Source organism: Meriones unguiculatus, chromosome 10 (assembly GCF_030254825.1).
Source record: "Meriones unguiculatus strain TT.TT164.6M chromosome 10, Bangor_MerUng_6.1, whole genome shotgun sequence".
Lineage (NCBI taxonomy): Eukaryota > Metazoa > Chordata > Mammalia > Rodentia > Muridae > Meriones > Meriones unguiculatus.
The window spans coordinates 43,572,217-43,596,353 of record NC_083358.1 but is presented as its reverse complement, the minus strand read 5'-3'; the positions used below and the strand labels follow the sequence as shown (position 1 = coordinate 43,596,353).

Genomic DNA, 24,137 nt, shown 5'->3' with positions numbered 1-24,137 from the left:
TCTGACCTTGACCCACAGGCATAGAGCAATATTGTGACCCAAGGACACACACAGCCACAATTTAGATAATTTCATTTAGCTGTGGTGTAACTCCTCAAATCAGAGATGGAGCATTTGTCTGCTCAGCCAGCTTTCATAATCCAAAGAAACCCCACTCTCTGGCAGGGTGCTTTCCCTGTGGGGACTGCAGCTGACCTAGCAGCAGTTAGGTAGTTGCTGGCTTAGAAGCTGGACACGCACAGCTGAGCACACTCATGCTGCGCAGTGAGCCTCTGGGTATATGTAACTCAGGGCCAACTACCCTTTGGAGTCATTGTGCCCTCAGCACCTTCCACCCTGGCCACCCTCTATTACAGAGGTCCTCTGGTGGGGGTGGGGTTTGTTTCCCAGGCTACACTGAGCAGTGTCTGGAGATGGTTTATGTTGCAATAGAAAAATGGAGGAGTACTAGCATCCAGTGTGTGAGGGTGGGGGTTCTGAACACCACTCTAGAGTGCAGGAGACCACTCCACAGAGCACTCAGGCTCCTGATGTCGGTGGCCCAGAAAACCGACCACATTCTGACAGTGCAGACTTAAAAGAGTGCCCTGGGTGAGGTTCTAGCTCAATGGTACAATGCTTGCTTAGCAGGTGGTGGGCATCATCTTCAATCCCAAGCATTGTATAAAAATAAAATTTAAAGATGGGCAACCACAAGGAAGGAGAATGGCTCTCTGCCTGCCCACAGAGGGCAGTTTATGCTGGCAATGTGCAGGATGATTAGTTAAGAGCAAGGAACCAGTCTGACCGTGCCACCTCCGTAAAATGGGAGTATGACAGTACCAAAGTGCTAAGAACAAGAAGTCATGTACTTGGCCAGTGTCCGTTATACTTTTCGGGTTGGGCCACAGCAAAGACTGGACACTGAGAGTTCCCTCCCAGTGCGCCCTCAATTCTGGGTCCAGCATCCCGCCCCCGTCGGCTCCCCGCAACCGCCGGCTCCCCCGCCCCGTCTCCCCAGCTGGCTAGGTCACGGCAGCCCAGCGTCAGGCCTTATGAATGACGCCGAACGGCGTCCGGCGACCTTTGACCCGCGGCGCCAGCCGGCCCCTCCCCCCGCTGGCAGGTGGACAGCCGCTGCGCTCGCCCGCCGTAGTGTCAATCTCCGCTGGCCCGTGGCCGCTGCCGCACTGGGCAGGAGCGGAAGGCTGCAGCGCACACAGTGCCGCCCGCGCGTCCACCCGGGCCGCCTACCGCTCCTCGCAGCGCCGGCCACCCAGCCACCCTCCAGCTACGGCCGCCGCAGCCTCCGCCCCGCCCGCCGCTAGGGCCGCAGCCTGCGCCGCTGCCCCGCCCTCTCACCCTGGGACTGACACCGGCCGGGGCCGCGCGTCTCCGCCAATCGGCGGCCTCTTAGGGCGAGTCCCAAGCCTTATCGGGCTTCTCGGCCAATGATGAGCGTTCGCCCGCCCGACTGCGGCCTCACGAGCCTCTGAGTGGCCGAACGTTCGCAACGCACGTCACGCACCAGGGAGCCAATGGTGACGCGGGAGGAGTCGGGAGAGCCAATGGACAGCGGCGTACGTCTGTCAGTCAGGGAGTCCTCAACCAATGGGTAACAAATTGCGGGGGCGTCACGGACAGAGGACTTGGGCTGAGGCTCCCCCGCGGGCGGGCGCAGAGAGACGCGGGAAGCAGGGGCTGGGCGGGGGTCGTGGCGCCGCAGCCAGCGCAGCCAGCCCCAGGGGCCGCCGCCTCTGCTGCCGAGCGCGCTCCCGGGCCGCCGGCCGCCTTAGCACCCGCCGCGTCGCAGCTCCGGGACCGGCCCCGGCCGCGACGCCGCCGCGATGGGCAACGCCGCCGCCGCCAAGAAGGGCAGCGAGCAGGAGAGCGGTGAGTGCCCGGTCGTCACCCTGATCTCTCCTGCGTGCGGCCTGCTCGTGCCGTGCCCATCACTGCATGGCCCCTCCCCCATATGCCTCCCCAATCCTGTCTGTCTGCACCCCTGCCCGCTGCCTGTCCTCGTTGGAGTCCGAGCACCGCAGAGGTACCTTGCCCCCGGGAGGGCCCCTGTGCCCATGGCCGATCATCCCCCACTGCAAAGGCCATGCCCCCCCACCCAGCTGTCACTGCCAACCATTGCATGTATGACCGCCGGGCCCCAGATGGGGCCCTCTCACCACCCCACTCCCTCCTCTCCTAGTCCCTTTTCCCAGATTCTAACTCTACCCCCACTTCGCCATTCACCTTTCCCACACAGCGCCCCAATGCCGGACCCTGATCCAGGCTCCTGCCAATCTCGGGAGTGCTGTAGGGTCCATTCTGCAGGGACCTTGGCCACTTGGTGACCACACCCCTCCCCCTCCAGCCCCCGCCATCTTTCTCTTACCCCTGCCCGGTTCACCTAATCACAGCCCCCACCTCCAAGCCCCAGTTGCCCCCATGAGCATTTCCCAGAGCCACCTCCTGCATTGTTTTTACCTTCTGTGTCACTTGGCATGGGGGACAAGATCTTGCTGGGTCCCTCTGCCCCTCGCATCCTGTCGCTCTGCCTCCTCAGTCTGGCCCTGGCTGGGTGGCAGACTGTTTATGAACCTAGACAGCTCCTGCGCTCCCAGATCCAAGTTGGAGCTGGTCTCGCTCAGAGCCATTGCGTCTGTCCTCTCTCTTGGGTTGTGGTGGGGGAAGGCAGCAGAGCACCCTTCCATCTCCTGGCTTGGCCTGAGGTCTGGGCTCCTTGGAAGGCCCCTCAATAAATGGTCATTTCACAACTGCGGTTCTGTCATTCACCCAGTCCCTGGGACTGCTTCACTCCTCCTGGTTCAAGGCTGAGGATGAAATGTTGAGTTAGCAAGGGCTCATTCAACTTGAATTGGAATGGTCAGAAAGAGGAATTGCAAAAGTGGGGTGCCACTATCCAGCAATAGGTGACAGCTAATGATTTGGTTTGCTGGAGCAGATGGGTTCCGAACATCCACAGGGCTCATCCTACCCCTAAACATGCTGAACTTTTCCAGCCAGAGAAAGAAAGTAATTGTGCATTTGAAATACATTCATAAAGAGACCTGGGTCCTGTCCCCCAATAATTCCATCTCTTAAAGTGGTGTAACTCCAAGCTAAAGATGGACTGCAGCTGAGAACCTCTTCCAGTTACCCAGAAGTATTCAGACCTCCCAAAGAAGAGGCCATGATCAGTTCTGCCCATTTCAGTATCTGAGTCCCCAGAATGCCATGGAAGCCCAAGAACTTTTTGCCCTTCCCCCACTTTCAAACAGTAGAGCTCAGCCCAGCAGGGCAGCCTTAAGAGGCCTGGCGTTTCACTGATGCGCAGGGGACAGAGAGGCAAGTGCTTGTAGTTGAGGGCTTGATGACAGAGGAGCAGGTGGGTAGTGCCCAAAAAGGTCTTGGCCTTGAGCTTGGAGGGGCCCAGGCAGAAGGGGAAGGGCCAGCCCCCTTGGCAGGTGATGCCCAACAGGAGGTAGATGGTACACTCAGTGGACTGTATATTGCAGTGGCCCCTTTGAAAGTTTAGATATACTGCTAGGAAAGCTTTAAGCATATCAGACCCGTACAGCAGGAACTAAGAACCACAGAGGAGGAAAGATCCCAAGAAAAAGATCAGAGTCTCTGAGTTGGCCAGCTGCTCAGAAGTGAACCATTGGGATGAAATCCATTGACTACTTAACATGCATTCAGGAGGGCTAAGTTAACTGGTCTTCATCAACATGCTTACTTTGATGATTTTTGCCCAAGTGAGCCATCTGAGTTTACACAGATGACACCATATAGGCAGAATTCACATCCAGAACTGTCTACTGCCAGATCTCCTGGACCCCAGGATGTTTCAACGCAGACATTCTTTTATTTTGGTTGTCTGAGACAGGGTCTCAATCTGTAGTTCCACCTGGCCTGGAACTTGTGTAGACCAAGCTGGCCTCCAGCTCACAGAGACCCACCTGCCCTTGCTTCCTAAGTGCTGGGATCAAAGGTGTGCGCCACCTCATCCAGCCTTCAAGACTTAACTTCAGTCATATCTTAACTTGAAACAATTAAAATAAACTCTGCCTAATAGTGTATATTGGTGCTACCAGCCATAGGAGACGCTGAGGCAGGTTTGCTTCAATCCAAGAGTTAAAGGCTAGTTTGGGTAACAGCAAGACCTTGTATCAAAATACAAATAAAACCTGTGTCCATCAAGATGGCTCAGCAGGTAAAGATGTTTGATGCCAAGCCTGTCAGTCTGAGTTGTCTTCCTCGGACCCACATGGTAGAAGGAGAGAACTGACTCCTGCAAGTTGTCCTCTGACCTCCACAAAAGTGTGTGTACACACACAATAAATGTAAAAACAAAACAAAAAAACTTAAACATACGAACAGCACAGTATCTTGAACCTGTAACAAGCAAGAAAGGTACTGAGGCAGAAGGACCTGAGTTTGAGGACAACCTGGGCCACAATGGAGACACAGCCTTTAAAAAATAAAAACTCCTCATTTTCTTGTTCATAGGTCCTAAGCTATTGCAGTCTGAGATTGTTAGGCCTTTTATAGTCTCTGGTACAGACTTGTCATCCCAGCTACTAGGGAGGCTAAAGCAAGAGAATCTTAAATTCTAAGATAGTTGGGCAAAGTAATGAGATGCTATCTCAAAAAGTAAATAAGAACTGGAGACACAGCTCAGTGGCACAATATGTGAATAATATGTGCAAGGCCTAGGTTCAACCCCCAGCACCACTTAAATGTATAACTGGATATTGAAACATCCCCAGGCTGGGCACAGTGGCCCACGCCTGTAATCCCAGCGCTCAGGGAGGCAGACGCAGGAGGATCTCTTGAGTTTGAGGTCAGCCTGGTCTACAAATCAAGTCCAGAACATCTAAGGCTATGCAGAGAAACCCTGCCTCGAAAAAAAGAGAAAGAAACATCCCCAGAATAACTTTGTGTTCTGCCTCTGAGGCAGACTTTGGAAACATCCCTCAACCCCTAGAGAGGAACAGGGTAAGAAAGGAAGCCCTTCTGACTTGGAAGCTGCTGCTTAGAGGAAGAAGTAAAGCCAGATACTATCTTATAAGCAGGACTGGGGCAGTAGCCACACCAGCCTGTAGGGGGCACCTGCATTTCATCTGCCACATGCCCGCCCCACTGGGGTCGGGAAGATGCCTAGGCACTAAGCAGGCATCTTGCAGTCCACTGCACTGCCATCACAGGGCCCAGGTTTACTGCCTCCTTGACCAAGAAAAAGGGCAAGAATATAGAAGCAGCCCAGTACAGAATAAGGTATGTGGAATGACCCTGAAATGACACAGATGTCGACAGGGTCCAGGGTGAGAAGCCCAGAGGACAGAGGGAAAGGTCTAACCCCAGGAGGCTGTCAACACTAACAGCCAAGTGGGGCTCAGGTCTCCGCTAGTACACAGCCCAGGGAGTTGATCCACGGGGAAAGTAGCAGGAGTGGTTAAGAAGGAGCCCCAAAGAAGTCCCCAAGACAAGTGGATACAGTCACTTAGGGAATGTCCTCAGGACATTTCTGCATGGAAATATTTGTTGCCTTCTAATATCCTATAGAGGCTTCAGAGGGTCAAACCCTTGCTAGCATCGGCAGTTGTATGGGTGCCCAAGAGGGTCTTCTCAGGCAGCTTTGCCTTTTGCCAGTCAGGCCAACAGAAGTTTGAAGGGTTCTATCTGCCCCTCCCCTGCACCCATTAGTCTGCAGGTTGAGTTTCTCTTCCTGTTCCTACCCTAAAACTTCCTGGCTCCCTCTACAGGCAGGGCCTCCTGAGGACTGGCAGCCACACTGGTGCAGCAGATCTTATGAGGCTTCCCAGCCACCGTAGTGCTAGTGCCCTGAGAAAGACTGAGTGATGGCTTCCAGCTCCAACGATGGTGAGGCTGAGCCCTGTTGCTATAGCAACTTCCTAGGCACTATCTGCCCCTTAAGTTAGGGAGGGGCTGTGATAAGGGTTTAGGGGAGCAGGTGGAGAGAAGGAGTCTGTGGACCCTTGGGTATCCCTCGAAACCCCTCCTTTCCTAACATCCTGGGTTGGGGCCTGAGAAGGAAGAGCAGAGGGTCCATTTCAGACCAGAGTAGATGGTATACCCAGAGTGGGGCTCCAGCTCAGACAGAGACATGGAATAGTCCCACCCAGTTTGGGGATCAACCCAAAATGAAGATTGGTCCACCTTAGACCTGGGTAGAGTAGAGCTTGTTACCCTGAACCCTGCCTGGAGACAGAGGGGACCTAGGGTTGGGGGTCACCCTCAAACTGGGACTGTGATGCAGTGCACTCGCCTGCTGCCATGACCCCATATCTGAATCCAAGGTGATTTCCATGTCTTGCTGTGGCACTGACTTTCGTAGAGGTGTCTGGAGTTTTCTCAGCACATCAGATCCAGAGAGTGGAGGCCAATGGCACCTTTCCCGTACAAATGAGAGAAGTGAGCAGGGCTGCAGTTCCACAGGCTAGCAGCTGCTGGTCTACTCTCCTTGTCTACTTCCTGTTGCCAGCAAGGGTCCATGGGTGCCAGGCAGCCCTGGGAAAGCTGCTGTAGAGCTTTTGGCTTTTGGAAGCCTGGAAAGAAGGAAGAGGATGAGTAAAGCTACCTTCCCCTCCCCCACCCAAGTTTAGCCATTCATTTCCGGTTTGGACTTTCATGGTTGAGAACAGAGCCAGGCGCAGGGTAACGTTTGACAGAGGCCAAGGACATCCCGGGACACCATTCCCCTCTCTACCCCTACAGAGGAACAAGACAGAGAACCAGATGTGCTCATTTCTCTCAAGGTAGCAGGATTTGGGGGCTCTGCGTTAAAAGGGAACTCAGAAGAGAAGATAAAGCGGCTCTGCCACTGTTCCCCACCCTGGCCTTCCTTTCTGCCTGTTCTTTCAGCTAATAACAAGCTCTGGGGCTTTAACCTCTGGAGAGCTGGCACCTGTTGCCTGAGCCTGGATCTTAACTCCTTCACCTCTGCCCATGGGCAGTCTTCTGGGCACATGGACATTGTGCAGACTGCACCACTGGGAAAGACATTCTGGGAGCCATGGGCATCTTTGGAAGGATAGGCCAGGCAGAGGGATACCCTGTAGAGAATCTTCCCACCTCTTGATGCCAAGGAGAGCCTCTGCAGACGTTGGCCAGGCTGGAGCAGGTGCCTTTAAATGCTTCCGTGGCAACCAGCTCCTTCCCCAACCCCCAGGACTTACCAAGAGGCACTGGTTACTCCATCAAAGTGAAGATTGCAGAGAGAACCTAGGGCCTCCTGGGATGGATCTAGGGTCTGGAAGTAGTGAATGTGAGGTGCATCTGGGGTCTGGAAGTAGTGAGGGTGAGGGTGATACCACCTTCCAGCTGTGGCTGCAGCTGTTCCTCTGGGCCCATCTGGCTGTCCGTTTCCTGGGTTACCTGCGCTACACTTTCTGGGGACTAAAGCCTCAGTCAGCACCCTGAATCCTGGCTGGGAACTGATGGGCCCTAGATTGCCCCATGTTACCTAACCCCCATACCACACTCTGCTGGGAGAGACAGGCAGCAGGTGAGTGCGGGGTTCCTGTTTCAGGTGCTTATTCTTGTTGTCCACCACTGCCTTTACTTGTTTTGTTTTGTTTTTTGAGAGGGCTGTCTAGTACCTGAGATCCTTTTATCTTAGCCTCCTAATTGTGGGTTACACCCCAGTGTGTTCTCTCATGTTGTCATGCTAGGGTTAGAACCTAGGCCTTGTGCACACTGACAAGTGCTCTACTATTGAGCAACAGCTCCAGTCCCTAAGTCTTTCAATACAAGTCCTTGCTGTATATCCTAGGCTGGCCTTGAGCTCAAAATCCTTCCTCAGGTCTTGATATTATAAGTCTGTGCCATTACTCCAAGCCTGGTCCTCCTGGCACTGTCCCCTCTGTGCCTTGACCCCAAATGTCTAGGTATAGTGGCTCATATCCGTCTCAATACTAGGGAACCTGAGTCAGAAGGACTGCTCTGAGTTCAAGGAAATCCTGTGCTACATAGTGGGTTCCATGTCATAGTGGGCTACAATGTAAGATCCTGTCTCAGAAAATCAATAGAGGGGCTAAGTTCAGTGGTGCACACCTTTAAGGCAAAAGCAGGCTAATCTGTTCTATGTAGTGAGTTCCAGGGTGGCCAGGGGTATGTAGACTGAGACCCTACCTCAGAATAAAGAAATAAATAAAATAAAGAGATTATTAGTCATAGCTCTCTAAAGGAACAGAACAGATGGAAATAAATAAATATCTGGGATTTATTAGACTGGTGTACAGTCTGTAGTTTGGGTAGTTGTTCAGTCCCAAGACTGGATGTGTCAACTGTCTCAGTCTAGTTTTGGAAGATCCCTGAACAGCCGATGGTCTTCAGTCTATACTGGAATACTGAAGAAGTGGGTTCTAATACCAGCAAAGGACAAATGAACTTGCCAGTGCGAGTCAGGGCAAGCAGGCAAAAGGCAAAGCTTCCTTCTTCCGTGTCCTTTTCTAGGTGGGCTGCCATCAGACAGTGTGGCCCAGATTTCGGTGGGTCTTCCCACCTCAAATAATCTGGTTAAGAAAAACTCCTCATAGGTGTGCCTAGCTGCTGGGGTCTTAGTTGATTCCCGATGTAAGTTGCCAACTAAGATTAACCCTCACAGAGAATAGCTGATATTTCTGTACCATAAACCTGGCGCCAGGCCACTGTCCAGTTCCCCTTGCCAGAGTGGAATTACTCCCTAGCACTACAAAGTCATCATTGCTTCATCCCCATTTGCTCATGTGAAAAACTGAGACCCAGCGAGACAGGATCAGTTGTCCGAAGACACACAGCCCATCAGGCTCCAGACAGAGTATCTGAGTTACCACCTTGAAGTCCTGGCCCTCAGCTGCCTCTCAGTAGCCGTACACAACAATGAGCTGTCCTCAGACCGCATTCATTTTCCTGAGCTATTAAGTGGTTAAAACAGATGTATGGAAGGTTGTCAAGCAGACCAAATAAGAGTATAGATGAAATGGGTGCCCTAGCCAGTCTCCAGGGACAGCTTCTACATTCAGAAATGAGATGCTGGCCTCAGGGTGCTGTAGGCGCCAGGGTGGAGTGTGCCTGAAGGGAGGTACCCAGTGAAGTAGTTCAGGGGTGAGAGTTCTCCCCTCAGCAAAGGCAGGCACAGAGCCAGCGGGGACCAAGGTGACAGCTGAGCCCCCCAAGGGCACCTGCTACAGTAGCCCTACAGGCCTCCACCAAGGCCTGGCCTCAACAGAGGAGCAGCCAGATCAGAGGCTATTAATACCTCAGCTGGCAGAACTCAGGCCAAGGAATGTCTGTTAGTGTGGGGAGAGTGGGGTGGGCTGGCCTGTGTGCCTGAATCTCCATGAACCCTATTCAGATAGTACCGGAATCTGAGACCCAGCTCTGTAATTAGTAGGATACTCGGGCACTGGTCCAATCAAGATTCCCCAAGTTGCATCTAGGATCCCCCCTCCAAAGACACTAGTAAAATATCGGGTTGTGGCTTGAAACATCTGTACCTCATTTTCCACCAGCGTGGAAAACTTGATGTGCCTTGAAGCAAGGACTCTTCACCTAACCTTACTCTCTCTCCCTCAGTGAAAGAGTTCTTAGCCAAAGCCAAGGAAGATTTTCTGAAAAAATGGGAGAACCCTTCTCAGGTGAGTACCTCAGAGTGAGCAGTACCCAGGGGCCAGACTGTGTGCTCTGTCACTGTGTGCCCTCCCCAGGCCTGTCTTCTTATTCCCTTCTCTCTCGCCCATGGTGACCCCTGCCTCTCATCGCTGGGCCCCACCCCACTCCTTGCACCTGGCAGCCCCTGCTCTCCATGCAGCTGCTAGCAGCTCCTGGGCCCCAGGCCAGGGCCGGATCTGGCCCCTGCTACCCTGCTTGGAAGAATGTCCCCTGGGTCATCTCCATCCACTCCCCAGGGCCCCCTCTGCCGGTGACACAGGGGACTCCCCAGCTCAGAAGGCTGCAGGGAGGTGCCCTGACCCTTCTGTCCTTACGTGCAGAATACAGCCCAGTTGGATCAGTTTGATAGACTCAAGACCCTTGGTACTGGCTCCTTTGGGCGTGTGATGCTCGTGAAGCACAAGGAGAGCGGGAACCACTATGCCATGAAGATCTTGGACAAACAGAAGGTAAGATGAGCAGCTACCAGGCTTTCCCAGCTCTGCCTACCAGCTCTCCTGCCCATTCACTCACCGCTGCCAGCTCCAAGGGCTGCACGAGAACATAGCTGCAGTTCGCTGTAAATTAGCAACGCAGCCCTCTCTTCCACCTCAGATTTTAGGAGGGTCCAGTGGCAGCTTGGCCTTGCCACATGCAAAATACTGTTCTGAGTTCCGGAAAGTGAAGGGACATGTGCCTCTTTTCTTAAACATTGTAAGTCATCTATTAGTAGTTTACTGTCGGCCTCTGAGGTGCAGCTCAGAGGCTTGGCGCTTGGCCAGCATTCTCAGGGCCCTGGGTTCCCCCCTTATCTCTGAAAAAGATGAAGTGGGAAAGGGTGTGAGGTCCTGTGGAAGCAGCATCACTGCACACCCTGGCCAGAGCTCTGCAGATCTCTGGGCAGAGGAGGCCAGGGTCTTCCGGAGAAAATCAGGTTTACACACAAGGTCCTCTTTTTTTTTTTGAGTTGCTCTCTTTTATTTATTTATTTAGTTTTAATGTAGGAGTGTTCTGTTTGCATGTACACCTGCATGCCAGAAGAGGGCATCAGATCAAATTATAGGTGGTTTTGAGCCACCATGTGGTTGCCAGAAACTGAACTCAGGACCTCTGGAAGACCCTCTAACCACTGAGCCATCTCTCTAGCCCCTCCCTTCACCCTCTTTCGCTTTTTTAAGACAAAATATTCTCTGTATCATTCTGTAGACCAGGCTGGCCTCAAACTCACAGAGATCCTCCTGCCTCTGCCTTCTGAGTGCTGGGATTAAAGGATCATGCCAACACTGCTCCACTTACACAGAAGTTCTTTAAAAAGAATTGTGTGTGTGTGTGTGTGTGTGTGTGTGTGTGTGTGTGTGTGTGTGTGGCTTGTTGGCCAATAAGCATAACCAGCTCCAAGTTTCAGGGTGAAACAGCCTATCTGAAAATGAGGTAGAGGCAGAGATGGGATTAGAGAGCTGGCTCAGTCCCCAGAACCCACATTGTGGAAGGAGAGAGCACTCCTACAAGTTGAAGTTGTCCTTAGATCAAGATCAAGTGTCCTGTGCTCTCTGCAAGTATCTCATGGCACAAGCATCCACCCCCACCCTCCCACCTCCACCCAACAAGATAAGTGAATTTCTTTTTTTATTAATTAATTAGTTTATTCAATTTACATCTCGGTCATAGGCCTCTCCCTCCTCTCCTCTCCCACACACCCTCCCCTATTCCTCAAAATAGGAGAGCCCCCCTATCCACACACTCCAGCACATCTAGTCACATGAGGACTGGGTTTGTCTTCTTCCCCTGTGGCCTGGTAGGGTCCCATCAGCAGGAAGTGGTGAGAAAGCAGGCAACATAGTCCGTGTCAGAGACAGCCCCTGCTCCCCTTACTAGTGCCCCCACGTGAAGCCTGAGCTGCCCATCGGTACATATATGTAGAGGACCTAGGTCCAGTCTGTGCATTGTCCTTGGTTGGTGCTTCAGATTCCGCAAGCCCCTCTGAGTCCTGGTTGACTGGTTCTGACAGTCTTCTTGTGGAGCTCTTGTCACCTCTATGTCCATTTGTCCCTCCCCCCTCTTTCCACTAGACTCCCTGTGCTTCGTCCCATGTTTGCCTGTGACTCTCAGTATTTGTTTTGAACTGTGGCTGTGTGGAGCCGATAACTGAATTTAAAGAAAAACAATTTAAAGAGTTGAAGAGCTGAAGAGATAGCTTAGTAGATAAGTCACCTCTCGGGCAAGACTGAGGACCTGAGTTCAATCTCCAGAGGGCACACAAAGCCTACCACAGTAGCACTCATTTGTACCGGCACTCCTCCTGTGAGACAGAGTGGAGACAGGAGAGTCCCTGGGAGTTCAAGGGTAGCTTGTTATATGCAACAGCAGATAAGATCCCAGCTTTAAGCAAGATAGAAGGTTAAAACATACTCCTGAGGTTGACCTCTGATCCCCACACATGCACTGTGGGTGTATACACCTGAAACTCCATACAGAGGATTTTCTTTAAAACAAACAAACAAACAAACAAAAAAATGTCGGGAGCAGTAGCACGTGCTTATAATCTCAGCACTCAGAGAGGCAGGAGGACCTCTGTGAGTTCGAGGCCAGCCTGGTCTACGAAGCGAGTCCAGGACCGCTAAGGCTATACAGAGAAACCCTGTCTCAAAAAACAAAAAGGAGATGGAGAATGATTGGGGAATGTGTGTGTGCACACATGGACGCAAATACAGACAGACACTCACAATGTTTGTGGTAGAAGCCAGGCATGGTGGCACACTCCTTTAATCCCAGTTCAGGAGGCAGAGGCAAGGGGATCTTTGAGTTCAAGGCCGGCCTAGTCTACAGAGTGAGTTTCAGGACAGCTAGCGAGTGCTATGCAGAGAAAAATAAAGGACAGAAACAACAACAACAACAACAAAACTTTTGTGGTGGAACATCCTAGCAGTCAGGAGCAGAGGTGGAGGCAGGGTGAGAAATTCAAGGTCATCCTTTTGGCAAGTTTATTGCCATCCTGGGCTTATATGAAGCCTTGTCTCAAAATAACAAAAAGCTTTTTGCAAATGGGGTTTCACCATGTAGCCCAGACCGGCTTCAAACTTGAGATCCTTCTCCATGTTCTTCCAGAATCATGGGGTGACAGGTGTTTGCCACCACATGCAGCTTTTCATAAACTCTGTGTATGCATGAGTGTGCGTCTTTATGTCTGTGTGTCCATGTGTAAGCTAGAGATCTAAGATATATACTGGATCTCTTCTTCAGTCACTCTACACATTATTATCATTATTTAGTATTATTACAGTATTATTTACTATTATTAAATTATTTAATTATATTTTTAATATCATTATTACTATTTTTTAGTTTTTTGAGACAGGGTTTCTCTCTCTGTAGCCCTGGCTATCCTGGAACTTACTGTATAAGCCAGGCTGGTTTGTCTCAAACCATGAGCTCTGCCTTGAAGGCATGTGCCACCATGCCTGGCTCCCCACTTTACCTCACTGAACTTGGAGTGAAGTTGGCCAACGAGCACCAGAGACCTACCTGTCTCCAGTGTGCCAGTGCCAGGCTACAGATGCACACCGCCACACTGGCCAGGGCGCCGGGGATCTGAACTCAGGGCCTCATGCTTGTGCAATAGGCATTTTGCCAACTGAGCCATCCTCTCAACTCCCGCTATAAAGCTTTTTCTTACAATTGTCTATGTGTATCTGTCTGTCTGTGTGTGCCTGTGGGTATATTTGTAGGTACCCATGGCGGCTAGAGGCATTGCATCCCCCAGCAGCTAGAGTTTTTGAGCCACCTGACATGGGTTCTGGGAATCAAACTCTAGTCTTCTGCAAGATGAGCTCATCCTTTTTTTAAACCACTAAGCCACCTGTCCAGACCAATGAAGATTTCTGACCCCTGTTTGAGGCTGACACTGCTATAGAACACCACCAACAGAAACAGCGTGAGTCATAGAATTTCTTTGTTTCTGTTTCTGTGTGGTACTGGCAATCAAATCTGGGCCATTCACTTGCTCAACCACTGAGCTACCCCACAGCCTAACAGGAGGATTTCTCCATTATCCAGTAATCCCGTCGAAAGAGTACAACAAAACAGAGGAAATTCTTTTTTTCCTCTCCAGCTGCTGAGACTAGAACTCAAGACCTCACACACATTAAGCAAGTGCTACACTGCTGGGCTACATCCCTCAGCCCTGGAATTTATTTTAGCCATGTTTTACAGTTAATACAGTGGATCTGTTGTAACCATTTCTGTGCTGCCAGTGTATGTAAAGGTTGGTTGGTTGGTTTTGATTGTCTCATCAATCAAAGCCCTAGTTTCAGACTCTGTGTAGCCAAGGATAGCCTCGAATTCCTGCTAATCCTCCTGCCTCCTAAGTGCTTGGACTTACAGGCACGCACTACCACATCAGGCTAGGTTGCGGTTGCTGCTTGTTTTGTTTTTGTTATACCTTTAATTGGGCAGTTGGTGAGAGCCGCAGCAAAAGTGTAGAGGCTAGAGGACAACTTTAAGGACTTGGTTTTCTCCTACCTTGTGGGTTCTAGGGATTGAACTCAGTTCATCAGACTCAGATCAAACTTGACAGCCTTGGTTTTAAAATAAGGCCTTAATAGGTAGCCCAGGCTGCCTTCAAACCTGAGGCCTTCCTGAATGCTGAGATTACAGGCATGCACTACTCTGCTGGTGAAACAGTTTGTGATTTTTTTTTTCCATGTTAGCTTTGGAATGCACTGTATTTTACTTTTGGGGTGTGTGTGTGTGTGTTGAGATAGGGTCTCATGTAGCCTAGGTGAGTGCCTTTGTGTAACCAAATTTGTTCTGTTTTTTTTTTTTAACATTTTATTTATTTTTATTTTATGCACATTGGTGTTTTGCCTGCACGGATGTCTGTGTGAGGGTGTTGGATCCTGGAATTACAGACAATTGTGAGCTGCCATGTGGGTGCTGGGAATTGAACCCAGGGTCCATCTGGAAGAGCAGACAATGCTCTTAACCGCTGAGCCATCTCTCCAGCCCCCCCCCCCCCAAATTTGTTCTTAAACTCCGTATCCTTCTGCCTCAATCTTTAACGTGTATACCAAATCCAGATCATCTTACACTTACAAATCCGTGGAAAGGCAAGAAAGTGTAGAAACTGAAAAGATTGCTCTGTCACAGTTGTTCCAAATGTGTTTGGAAGTTGCTGGGGAAGATGACCAACATGGCTTAGCAGGTGAAGGTGCCACCAAGCCTGACAACCTGAATTTGACCTTCAGGATTTACATGGTAAAAGGGGACAGACTTCCACATGTATGCCTGAGCATGCTCAGGTTGCTCCCAACAGAGATATAAATAAATATAAAGTTTTAAAAGGACTGGGAATGTTGCTCAGTGATAGTTAGTCTAGCACATGGAAGGCCCTGAGTTCCATGCCCAGTACCACACAAGATAAAAATTTCCTCTGGTCTGTGGGGAGGCTCCTATATACATGTTCTGTCCTCTGATCTGTGTGCCATGTCTCAGCATGCAGCCAAGCTGTGGGTATCTGGACCATTCTGGCTGAAGAAATGGTCCCCACTCCCATATTCCTGGTTGTGACCCAGGCTAGGGAAGGAGCCTATCTCACACCCCTTTTCTGACTCAGGTGGTAAAGCTGAAGCAGATCGAGCACACTCTGAATGAGAAGCGCATCCTGCAGGCTGTCAACTTCCCGTTCCTGGTCAAACTTGAATTCTCCTTCAAGGTAAGGGCCACAGCCTGGGCTTGAGGAGGGTGGAGGGTAGATCCTAGCCATCTGCAGGGCACAGCCTCTTGACCCCGAGGGCTGGGGCCACCCACTTTCAAGGAAGAAGATTATAGAGGAGGAATGCCAGAAACCAGGGTGGGCTGGGGCCCTGGGCACCTCCAGCTCAGCTCTTCACTTAGCCAACTGCTAGTTCAGTAATATTGGGTACATCACCCAGCCTGAATGACCTCCCTTGGAATCACCACCCTGACTCGTCCGCAGGAACACAGACTGCCACCAGGCCAGGCAACCAGGGAACTGCTTCCCACCCTGCCTCTCATATGCATCACCCTGCAGGAGAGGCACTGGCCACACTGAGCTTTGCTCACCTCTTTTGCGAAATGGGATGCAGCACTATGCTAAGAGTGAGGCTTTCTTGCAGGTACATAAGAACCTGTGGGAACATCACTCAAAACAGGCAGTCAGCAATTCATAGTTTCTCTTTCTCTCTCTTTCTTTTTTTCTTTCTTTTCTTTCCTCCCTCCTTCCTTCCCTCCTTCCCTCCCTCCCTTCCTTTCTTCCTTCCTTCCTTCCTTCTTTGCTTTCTTTCTTTCCTTCCTTTTCTTTCTTTCTTATGCAGGTGCGTAAGAAGCTATGGGAATGCCACTCAAAACAGCAATTCATAGTTTCTTCCTTCCTTCCTTCCTTCCTTCCTTCCTTCCTTCCTTCCTTCCTTCTTTTTTTGCTTTCTTTCCTTTCTTCTTTTCTTTCTTTCTTATGCAGGTGCATAAGAACCTGTGGGAATACCACTCAAAACAGCAATTCATAGTTTCTCTTCCTTCCTTCGTTGCTTCCTTCCTTCCTTCCTTCCTTCCTTCCTTCCTTCCTTCCTTCCTTCCTTCCGTCCTTCTCTTTTTTTTCCAAAAAAGGGTTTCTCTGTGTAGCCTTGGCTGTTCTGGAGTCTCTTTGTAGACCAGGCTGTCGTGGAACTCACAGAGATCACTGCCTCTGCCTCCCCAAGTACTGGGATTACAGGATCTCACTGTATATCCCAAGCTGGCCTAGAATTCATGGTTCTCCTGCCTCAGCTTCCTGAGTGCCAAGATCATGCCTTGTCAGTTTTTGTTTTGTTTTTTATGGTGTTAGGGATAGAATCCAGGACTTCATATGTGCTAGATGAAATGCTCTGAAGTTGAGCCACGTCCCCAATCCTGTAGTAATCTTTTCTACTTTTGCCTGTGAGCCTGTAACAGTTGAGCTATTTCATCAGCAAATATATTTTCTTCTTCTTGCATAACCAGGCTGGTCTTAAGACACTGGTCTTTGCCCTCCTCAGTCACCAAGACTCTAGCTGAGTGCCATCTTGCCCCACACATTCTTGTTTTGGGTCTGGCAGATCCTGTCGCCTGTCTCGCCTGTGTGGCAAATGCTGACACTGAAGCTTGAGACAGTAGCCACTGCAGAAGTATAGCTGGCCACTGGCCACGTCCTCACCTTCCCCTCTTGTGAGGACAGAGTAGTAGCTGCTTCTTCCTGCTCCCAGACAAAATCAGCTCCTGCTGCTTGAAGCATGGGCCACTGGGAAGATAGTTGTCACCGAGGTTTCAGTGGCCCTCCAGGCCACCGTGGTCTTTGGATGGAGCCCAGTGCCTAAGGACAGGGCCTTGACTCAATTTGCCTCCCACAGGACAACTCAAACTTATACATGGTCATGGAGTATGTGCCTGGTGGAGAGATGTTCTCTCACCTACGGCGGATCGGAAGGTTCAGGTAAGCAGGTCCCTTCCCTTCCATCCCAGGGGCATACAGGGATCCAGTTTGCTTAGCAGTGGAAAGTGCTCTCTCTGGGTTTCAGTCAGATTTGATTTGATTTGATTTGTGTGTGTGCGCACGCGTGCACGGTGTTTGTTGGTGGGGTCTTGCTGTGTAACTGAAGCTGGTCTTTGGCTCAAGATCCTCCTGTTCCTTCCTCCTGAGTGCTGACATGACAGGCATCTGTCACCACACTTAACCCCCATGGGGTTTTGTTCCTGTTATGCTAAGCAATTTGTGATGTTTCAGCCAACCAAGCTGAATGACCAGTCATGGTGACTTCAGGCTCAAAGTTTCAATTGGCTTGTCTGGGGTGGAGCTCAGTGGCGGCACAGAAAGGAAAAAAAAAGAGATCACACTATGTGGTGCAGGCTAGCCTTTAACTCCTAGGGTGACTCGGTTCCCCTTCCTCAGCTTTCTGGAATCATAGGAGCCCACCACTGCACCTCAAAAGAATTTTTTTTTTAATTTAAAATTAGTGGATAATTTCATGTAGTTTTAAATTTTATGGTAGTATGTTATGTGACGTGTGTGTGTGTGTGTGTGTGTGTGTGTATGTGCGCGCGCGCTTTGTTGTTGGCGTTCTTTTGGGGGAGGTTGTTTTTTGAGAAAGCGTTTCTCTATATAGTCTTGACTGTCCTGGATCTCAGTCTGTAGACCAGGCTGGCCTCATACTCAGAGGTTCTCCTACCTCTGCTGGGATTAAAAGTGAGTACCACCACTGCCCAGCTAAACAAATATTTTTATACACACTAAAATCCAAACATCCCATCAAGTGTGGAGGTGTGTGCCTCTAATCCCAGCACTCAGGATGTCGAGACAGTATGATCAGGAGTCTGAGACTAACCCAGGCTGCACTGAAAACCCCTGTGTCAAAAACAAGCAACCATCTTCAAAACAAAATCAAAAAGTGAGATTTCTGTGTGCCATTGTGAGGCTTGCCTGAGTCAGAAAGGGGAAGCCTTTCCTTTTCTGTCTCTACCTGTCCAGTGCTGGCTGGGCGCTGGGTACAATGTCTGCAGTACTTCGTGCTTCCTTTTTCTCTGAAGTTGTGTGCTTCTGTGTGAGTGCCTGCTGTTACATGCTGCCCTCCTTGCTGGCAATGCACACAGCCTGGCTTCACCCTTCTCCTTCACTTCTCTCTGGACAGCTGCTGAGAGCCCCCACCCCCACCCCCACCCCTGCGGTTTCTTGTCCAAACTCTAAAAGTTGTCTTTTTTATGAACTTCAGCTTTGCCTAATTTACAAAAACAAACCAACAAGACCGGAAGTCCTTGATGACCAAACCTGTGAGGTGTTTGGCATTATTTTTGTTGTTTGGTTTGTTTTATGTAACTTTGGCTGGCCTGGGGCTTACCACGTAGACCAGGCTGGCCTAGAACTGACAGGACTCTGGAGTTCTGAGGTTCAATGTGTATGCCATTATGCCTGGTAGGTGGGTTTTGTTTTGACGCTTGTATGTACCCTAATTACTTTCTTCCAAAACTCTTGAGTATCAGACAAAATTCCTTAAAGCACTTTCTTGAATAAGTTAACTCCTCAGCAAGGCACCCATCCTTCTAAGCCTTCAGCCCCATTTTGTCTATCTCGAGCTTTGGAATGGAATTGTACAGCTCAGTGTGTGTGTGGGGGGGGTGGCTTGATTTTGTTGTTGTTTGTTTTGTTCTTGACACTATGTAGTCTGGGCTGGCTTAGAACTCATGATGTAGCCCAGGCTGGCTTTAGACGGTCCTTCTGCTTCTGCCTCCCAGAGTGCTTTGGTGATAGATATGTGCCACCATGTCTGGCTCCCCAGTTTTTACTGTACAGTTTTGAGTCTTTGTATATTACTCAGGCTGTTTTTGGAATCCTGGGTTCATGCACTCCCTCTATCTTGGCCTCCCACATAGCTGGGACCACTGGTGCACAGCATCATGCCCAGCCTTGAATCTGCATTTTGATTAGCTAGACATGGGGTGTCTTGCTCCGTGGGCAATCAGACCCACGTGTTGGACCACTTGGGAATGTGGTCATGTTCACCCACACATCCCCTCCTGGCTTGTCCCACCAGTGAGCCCCATGCCCGTTTCTACGCGGCGCAGATCGTCCTGACCTTTGAGTATCTGCACTCCCTGGACCTCATCTACCGGGACCTCAAGCCCGAGAACCTTCTCATCGACCAGCAGGGCTATATTCAGGTGCCCGCGGCCGGGGGAGGGCACTCCCAGGCACAGTTGAAGCCTGCAGCCCTTCTCCCTACCTACTGCCCATTCTTGTGCCTACAGGTGACAGACTTCGGTTTTGCCAAGCGTGTGAAAGGCCGTACTTGGACCTTGTGTGGGACCCCTGAATACTTGGCCCCCGAGATTATCCTGAGCAAAGTAGGCACCTCACCAGCCTGTCCCACCCCTGAGGCCTGCTCCACCTCACTAGCCTGCCCTGCCCCTGAGGAGCCATCTCCCTCTTCACCTTCTTGCCTCATCGAATGGCCCCCCATCTTGCTCTAGGGCTACAACAAGGCTGTGGACTGGTGGGCTCTCGGGGTCCTCATCTACGAGATGGCTGCTGGTTACCCGCCCTTCTTCGCTGACCAGCCTATCCAGATCTACGAGAAAATCGTCTCTGGGAAGGTGAGGCCAGGATATAGAGTTCAGCCCTGGAAGGCATCAAAACAGCCTTCCACTTTTCCCCCCAGGCTGAGTGTGGGGACACAAACCTGTCACCCTACAGTCAGAAGCCCGAGGCAGGAGAATCTTAAGTTTGAGGCCAGCCTAGGCCACATAGAGATTTCCAGGATAGCATGAGCTAGTGAAACTCGGAAAAATCAAGGACAGGCGTGCATGGCTCAGCTATAGTACACATGCCCTGAATCCACAGTGATGGGGAATAATGGTATATCTCAGCGGTAGGGCAGTGGTCTAGCATGTATAGCCAACAAGACACACACAGACACATGCACTCACGTGTGCGTGAGTGCGCGCACGCACACACACACACACACACACACACGACAATGCTTTGGAGAATCTATCTCACAACTGACAGGACTGAATTCCTAAGCATGTGAGGAAGCCTAATCATATCAGATCACTGGTTACAGAATGTGCTGCCCTGACACCAGACCAGAAGAACAAATGTGTTTGGTTCCCAAGTGTTGCCCCCAGCCATAAGAGCAAGCCTTAGTCTGCTGTGGGCAGGGCCTGCAGCTGTGTACCCTTAGTTAGCCTGGCATGGTGATACAGCACTCTTTAGAAATCCAAGGCAGGAGAATTGCCATGAGTTCCAGACCAGCCTGGGCTACAGAGTAAAACTTTTTTGTCTCATAACAAAGACAAACCCAGCAGTGTACCTTTCAAGAGGACTACCATCCATTAGCCCTGGTTACCCTTTAGCCATACGCTGAAGAAATGAGGAAACTAAGGTGCAGAGAGGGAGAATGGTTGGTCTGAGATTGCACCATCAGAAGCAAGTGGACACCTTCGCAGGGGCGGGAGTGGTGCTGAGAATCACAGCTCTCCTTTCAGCAGTTGTACCTAGCAGGGAAACCTGGCTGTCAGCCGCCTGCTTCAGCGTCTTTGACCACAGCCACTGGTTGGCTCCAAGTCTCCCTGCATTGTTCAAGGATTGTGGGCTCTGCCCCTCCCAAGTCCCAGTCCTGTAACAAACTATTGGGTAAAACTGAGACAAAATCACTTTGATTCTCTGAGCCTCATTTGACCCATCTGGAAACAAGGGAACCAGCCGTGTGCCTTTCTGGGAGGTTGGAAGAAGACTCCCATTCTGTGTATGGTCCTCAGGACTGGGCACATACTCATCATCACCCAGGAGTGGAATATGAGTGCCTCCTATTGCACAGAAGAAAGACAGCCCTGCATTTTTCTTTTTCTTTTTTCGTTTGTTTGTTTGTTTGTTTGAGACAGTGTCTCACTTTGTAGTCCTGGCTAATCTAGAATTTACTATATAGACCAGGCTGATTTCAAACTCACAGAGATCTGCCTGTCTCTGCCTCTGGTGGGAGTAAACGAGGGAGCCTTACTTAGTAGATGCTTTTTATTCTCAAATTCAGAAGGCTGAGGCAGGAGGATTGTTGTGAAATTAGAGATTTTGAACAGTGTTACAGAATGTCACTCAGAAGAAACACAAAATGAAAAATTGAAATGTCCAGGATGGTGGCTGAGGGTACAAAAAACTCCAGGGAAGATTCTGAGGAGGAGAGCGAATTCCCTTTTAACACTGGGCATTTTGTTGTTTTGAAAACTAAGAGTCTCAGGTTGGACTCCAGTTCCACAAGTAATCAAGGTTACCCTTGAACTTCGGGTCCTGCTGCTCCCTCCCAAATCCTGGGTGAACGGGCGTGTGCCACCACACATGGCTGAGCATAAGCCCCTTCTTTGTAACAACTTACAGTTCCCACAGGCCCTGGCTGTGTTATCTTGTCACACAGAACCCTGGGATATCTGCCCCATGTCATTGAGGCCAGTACAGGCCTGGAGAGGTCAAGGACCCCGGCCAAGGTCACACGGCACTGGAAAGGCATAGCAGACACCAGCTGGTTTTCTTTTTGTCTTTGTTTCTTTCCATTCTTTTAGTCTGTTTTTCTTGCTAGTCTGCCTTACCTTTCTTTCCTCCTTCCTCTTCTTTCTTTTCTTCCTTTTTTTTAAATTTTTATTTTTTAACACCAGTTCATTATGCTTGTGGCACTGTGTCAGTGTATTTAAGTCAGGGTCAATTTTCAGGAGTCAGTTCTGTCCCACTATGATACCTTGGGTATCAAGCTTAGATTATTAGGCTCAGCAACAAGTACCTTTACCTGCTGAGCCATTTTGCGTGTTTGACTGACTGACTGATTGATTTACAACAGGGTCTTAATATGGGGCCCTGGCACTCAACCTTCCTGAATTAGCCTTCCAAGTACAGGAATGACAAGCTTGTACCATCACCTCTGGCTCCTTGAAGCCAGTTCTTACAGGTATAAATCCAGGGGCTGCATACAGGGACGTACAAGAGCCTTTGGAGGTGCATGACTGGAAGAACTGTACTGGCTTCTTAAGGAATGTACAAGTCAGTTTATCCAGAGTGATGAAATATCCTTATTTCAGAAGCCATCAGACCTCAGTCAGCAGAGTTACCTGAAGAACCGCAGCTGAGGGGATACAGTACAAGTCTAGAGGCCTGGGCAGGGCCTCTCTATAGTTCTGTTACACGTGACCTTGGGGTAGTAGATTCTCAGGCCTTACCCACAATTGCCAAGCCAGCAAACCCAGAGGGGACTCAAGGTATATTTTTTGACATGGCCTCTGGGACCTAAAGGCAGAGTCCTGTTTGTGCTAGGCTACTGACCTGTCACAAAGCTGTAGCGCTAGCTCCAATAGGCCATCTTTATTTATATTTTACCTACTTTATTTTTTAATTATGTGTATATTTGTGTGTCTGTATGTAGGTGTGTACACATGAGTGCAGGCACCCTTGGAGGCCAAAGGCATTGGATATCCCAGGAATGGAGTTACAGGTGGTTATGAGCCACCGTGTGGGTACTAGAATCAAACCTAGGTCCTCTGCAGGACCAGAACCATCCATTGGCCCAGCAATGAGCCATCTTCCTGCCCCCCACCCCCCACTGAGACAAGGTCTTCATTATGTAGCCTTGGCTGGTCTAGACCATATAGACCAGGCTGGCCTTAAACTCACATCACAGAAATCCACCTGCCTCTGCCTGAGTGCTGGGATTATAGGCAAGTGCCACCACACTCCAACAAGCCTTTTTGTGTCAAGACGAGGTCTCTATATAACAGCCTTGGCTGTCCTGAAACTCACTCTGTAGCCCAGGCTGGCCTCAAACTTGTGGGCCACCACTGCTGGGCCCTTCAAGCCATCTTAACAGATTCTCCCTGTAGGGCTGTTCAAGTATGGTGTGTACCTGTAGTTCTAGCAGTCAGGAGGCTAGGAGACAGGATCATGTGTTTAAGGCCAGTTTGAGCTATACCTTAAAATTCTGTCTCACCTGGTATGGTGGTGCACACATTTAATCTCAGCATTTAGGAGGAAGAGGCAGGTTGATCTCTGAGTTTGAAGACAGCCTGGTCTACAGAGAGCTCCAGGACAGCCAGGGCTACACAGAGAAACCTTGTCTAGGGGTGGGGTTGGCTGAGGGATATCCTGTGTCAAAAATGGAAAAAGCATTCTGGACCCCCTAAGTATGTGAGCAGCACCCCACTCTGTCTACACCCCCTTCCAGGTGCGGTTCCCATCCCACTTCAGTTCTGACTTGAAGGACCTGCTACGGAACCTTCTACAGGTGGATCTTACCAAGCGCTTTGGAAACCTCAAGAACGGGGTCAATGACATCAAGAACCACAAGTGGTTTGCCACAACTGACTGGATTGCCATCTATCAGAGAAAGGTGGGCTTCTTTTTCCCCAGCATGCCCAAAGTTGGGGAAAGGCCAGGAATCAGGGATAGGATCTTACAAACAGCCTATTAAGCTTGAGATTAAACAAGAGCTTCCTGAAGCTAGTAAGTGAATATGCATGGGATGCTGGGTCCTCTAGCAACTTTGTGGCTTTGGACAGGAAATATTCTCTGGGACGTGACTTCCATTTGCTGAGTTGGGTTGCAAAGAAGACACTATGCCCTAACGTTGAGCACAGGCCTGGGTTACAGCAAGTGTCTTCTGATTATTGGCCATTCGATTTTATTGTTGTAATGATGGTAAGGTCGGCTAATAAGCTCTGGGTGGTTCTTAATCCCTCTCCAGGTGGAAGCTCCCTTCATACCAAAGTTTAAAGGCCCTGGGGACACGAGTAACTTTGACGACTATGAGGAGGAAGAGATCCGGGTCTCCATCACTGAGAAGTGTGGCAAGGAGTTTACTGAGTTTTAGGGGTGTGCTTGAGCCCCATGGGTTTTCTTTTTCTTTATCTTTTTTTTTTCTTTTTCTTTATCTTTTTTTTTTTTTTCTGGTTGGGGGTGGGAGGGTTGGATCGAACAGCCAGAGGGCCCTAGAGTTCCATGCATCTAATTTAAC

At 50.2% G+C, this 24,137-nt stretch overlaps 2 protein-coding genes across 3 annotated transcripts; both read left to right on the top strand.

Annotated features, from left to right (window-relative positions):
- The first annotated feature begins 1,597 nt into the window (after positions 1-1,597).
- Prkaca (protein kinase cAMP-activated catalytic subunit alpha) lies at positions 1,598-24,136 on the top strand. Of its 2 annotated transcripts, XM_060392378.1 has the most exons (11): positions 1,598-1,872; positions 5,742-5,859; positions 9,556-9,617; positions 9,972-10,100; positions 15,242-15,340; positions 17,010-17,092; positions 19,185-19,311; positions 19,399-19,494; positions 19,621-19,743; positions 23,349-23,513; positions 23,868-24,136. In XM_060392378.1, the coding sequence occupies exons 2-11, from the start codon at positions 5,838-5,840 to the stop codon at positions 23,991-23,993; spliced, it is 1,032 nt and encodes a 343-aa protein (XP_060248361.1). In that variant the 5' UTR covers positions 1,598-1,872; positions 5,742-5,837; the 3' UTR covers positions 23,994-24,136. The 2 variants fall into 2 exon arrangements, with proteins under 2 accessions (XP_060248361.1, XP_021487916.1); XM_021632241.2 differs by lacking the exon at positions 5,742-5,859.
- On the top strand, positions 5,866-9,549 carry Smim46 (small integral membrane protein 46). The gene has a single exon (XM_060392379.1). The coding sequence runs from the start codon at positions 6,946-6,948 to the stop codon at positions 7,417-7,419; it is 474 nt and encodes a 157-aa protein (XP_060248362.1). The 5' UTR covers positions 5,866-6,945; the 3' UTR covers positions 7,420-9,549.
- Position 24,137: the final 1 nt, after the last annotated feature.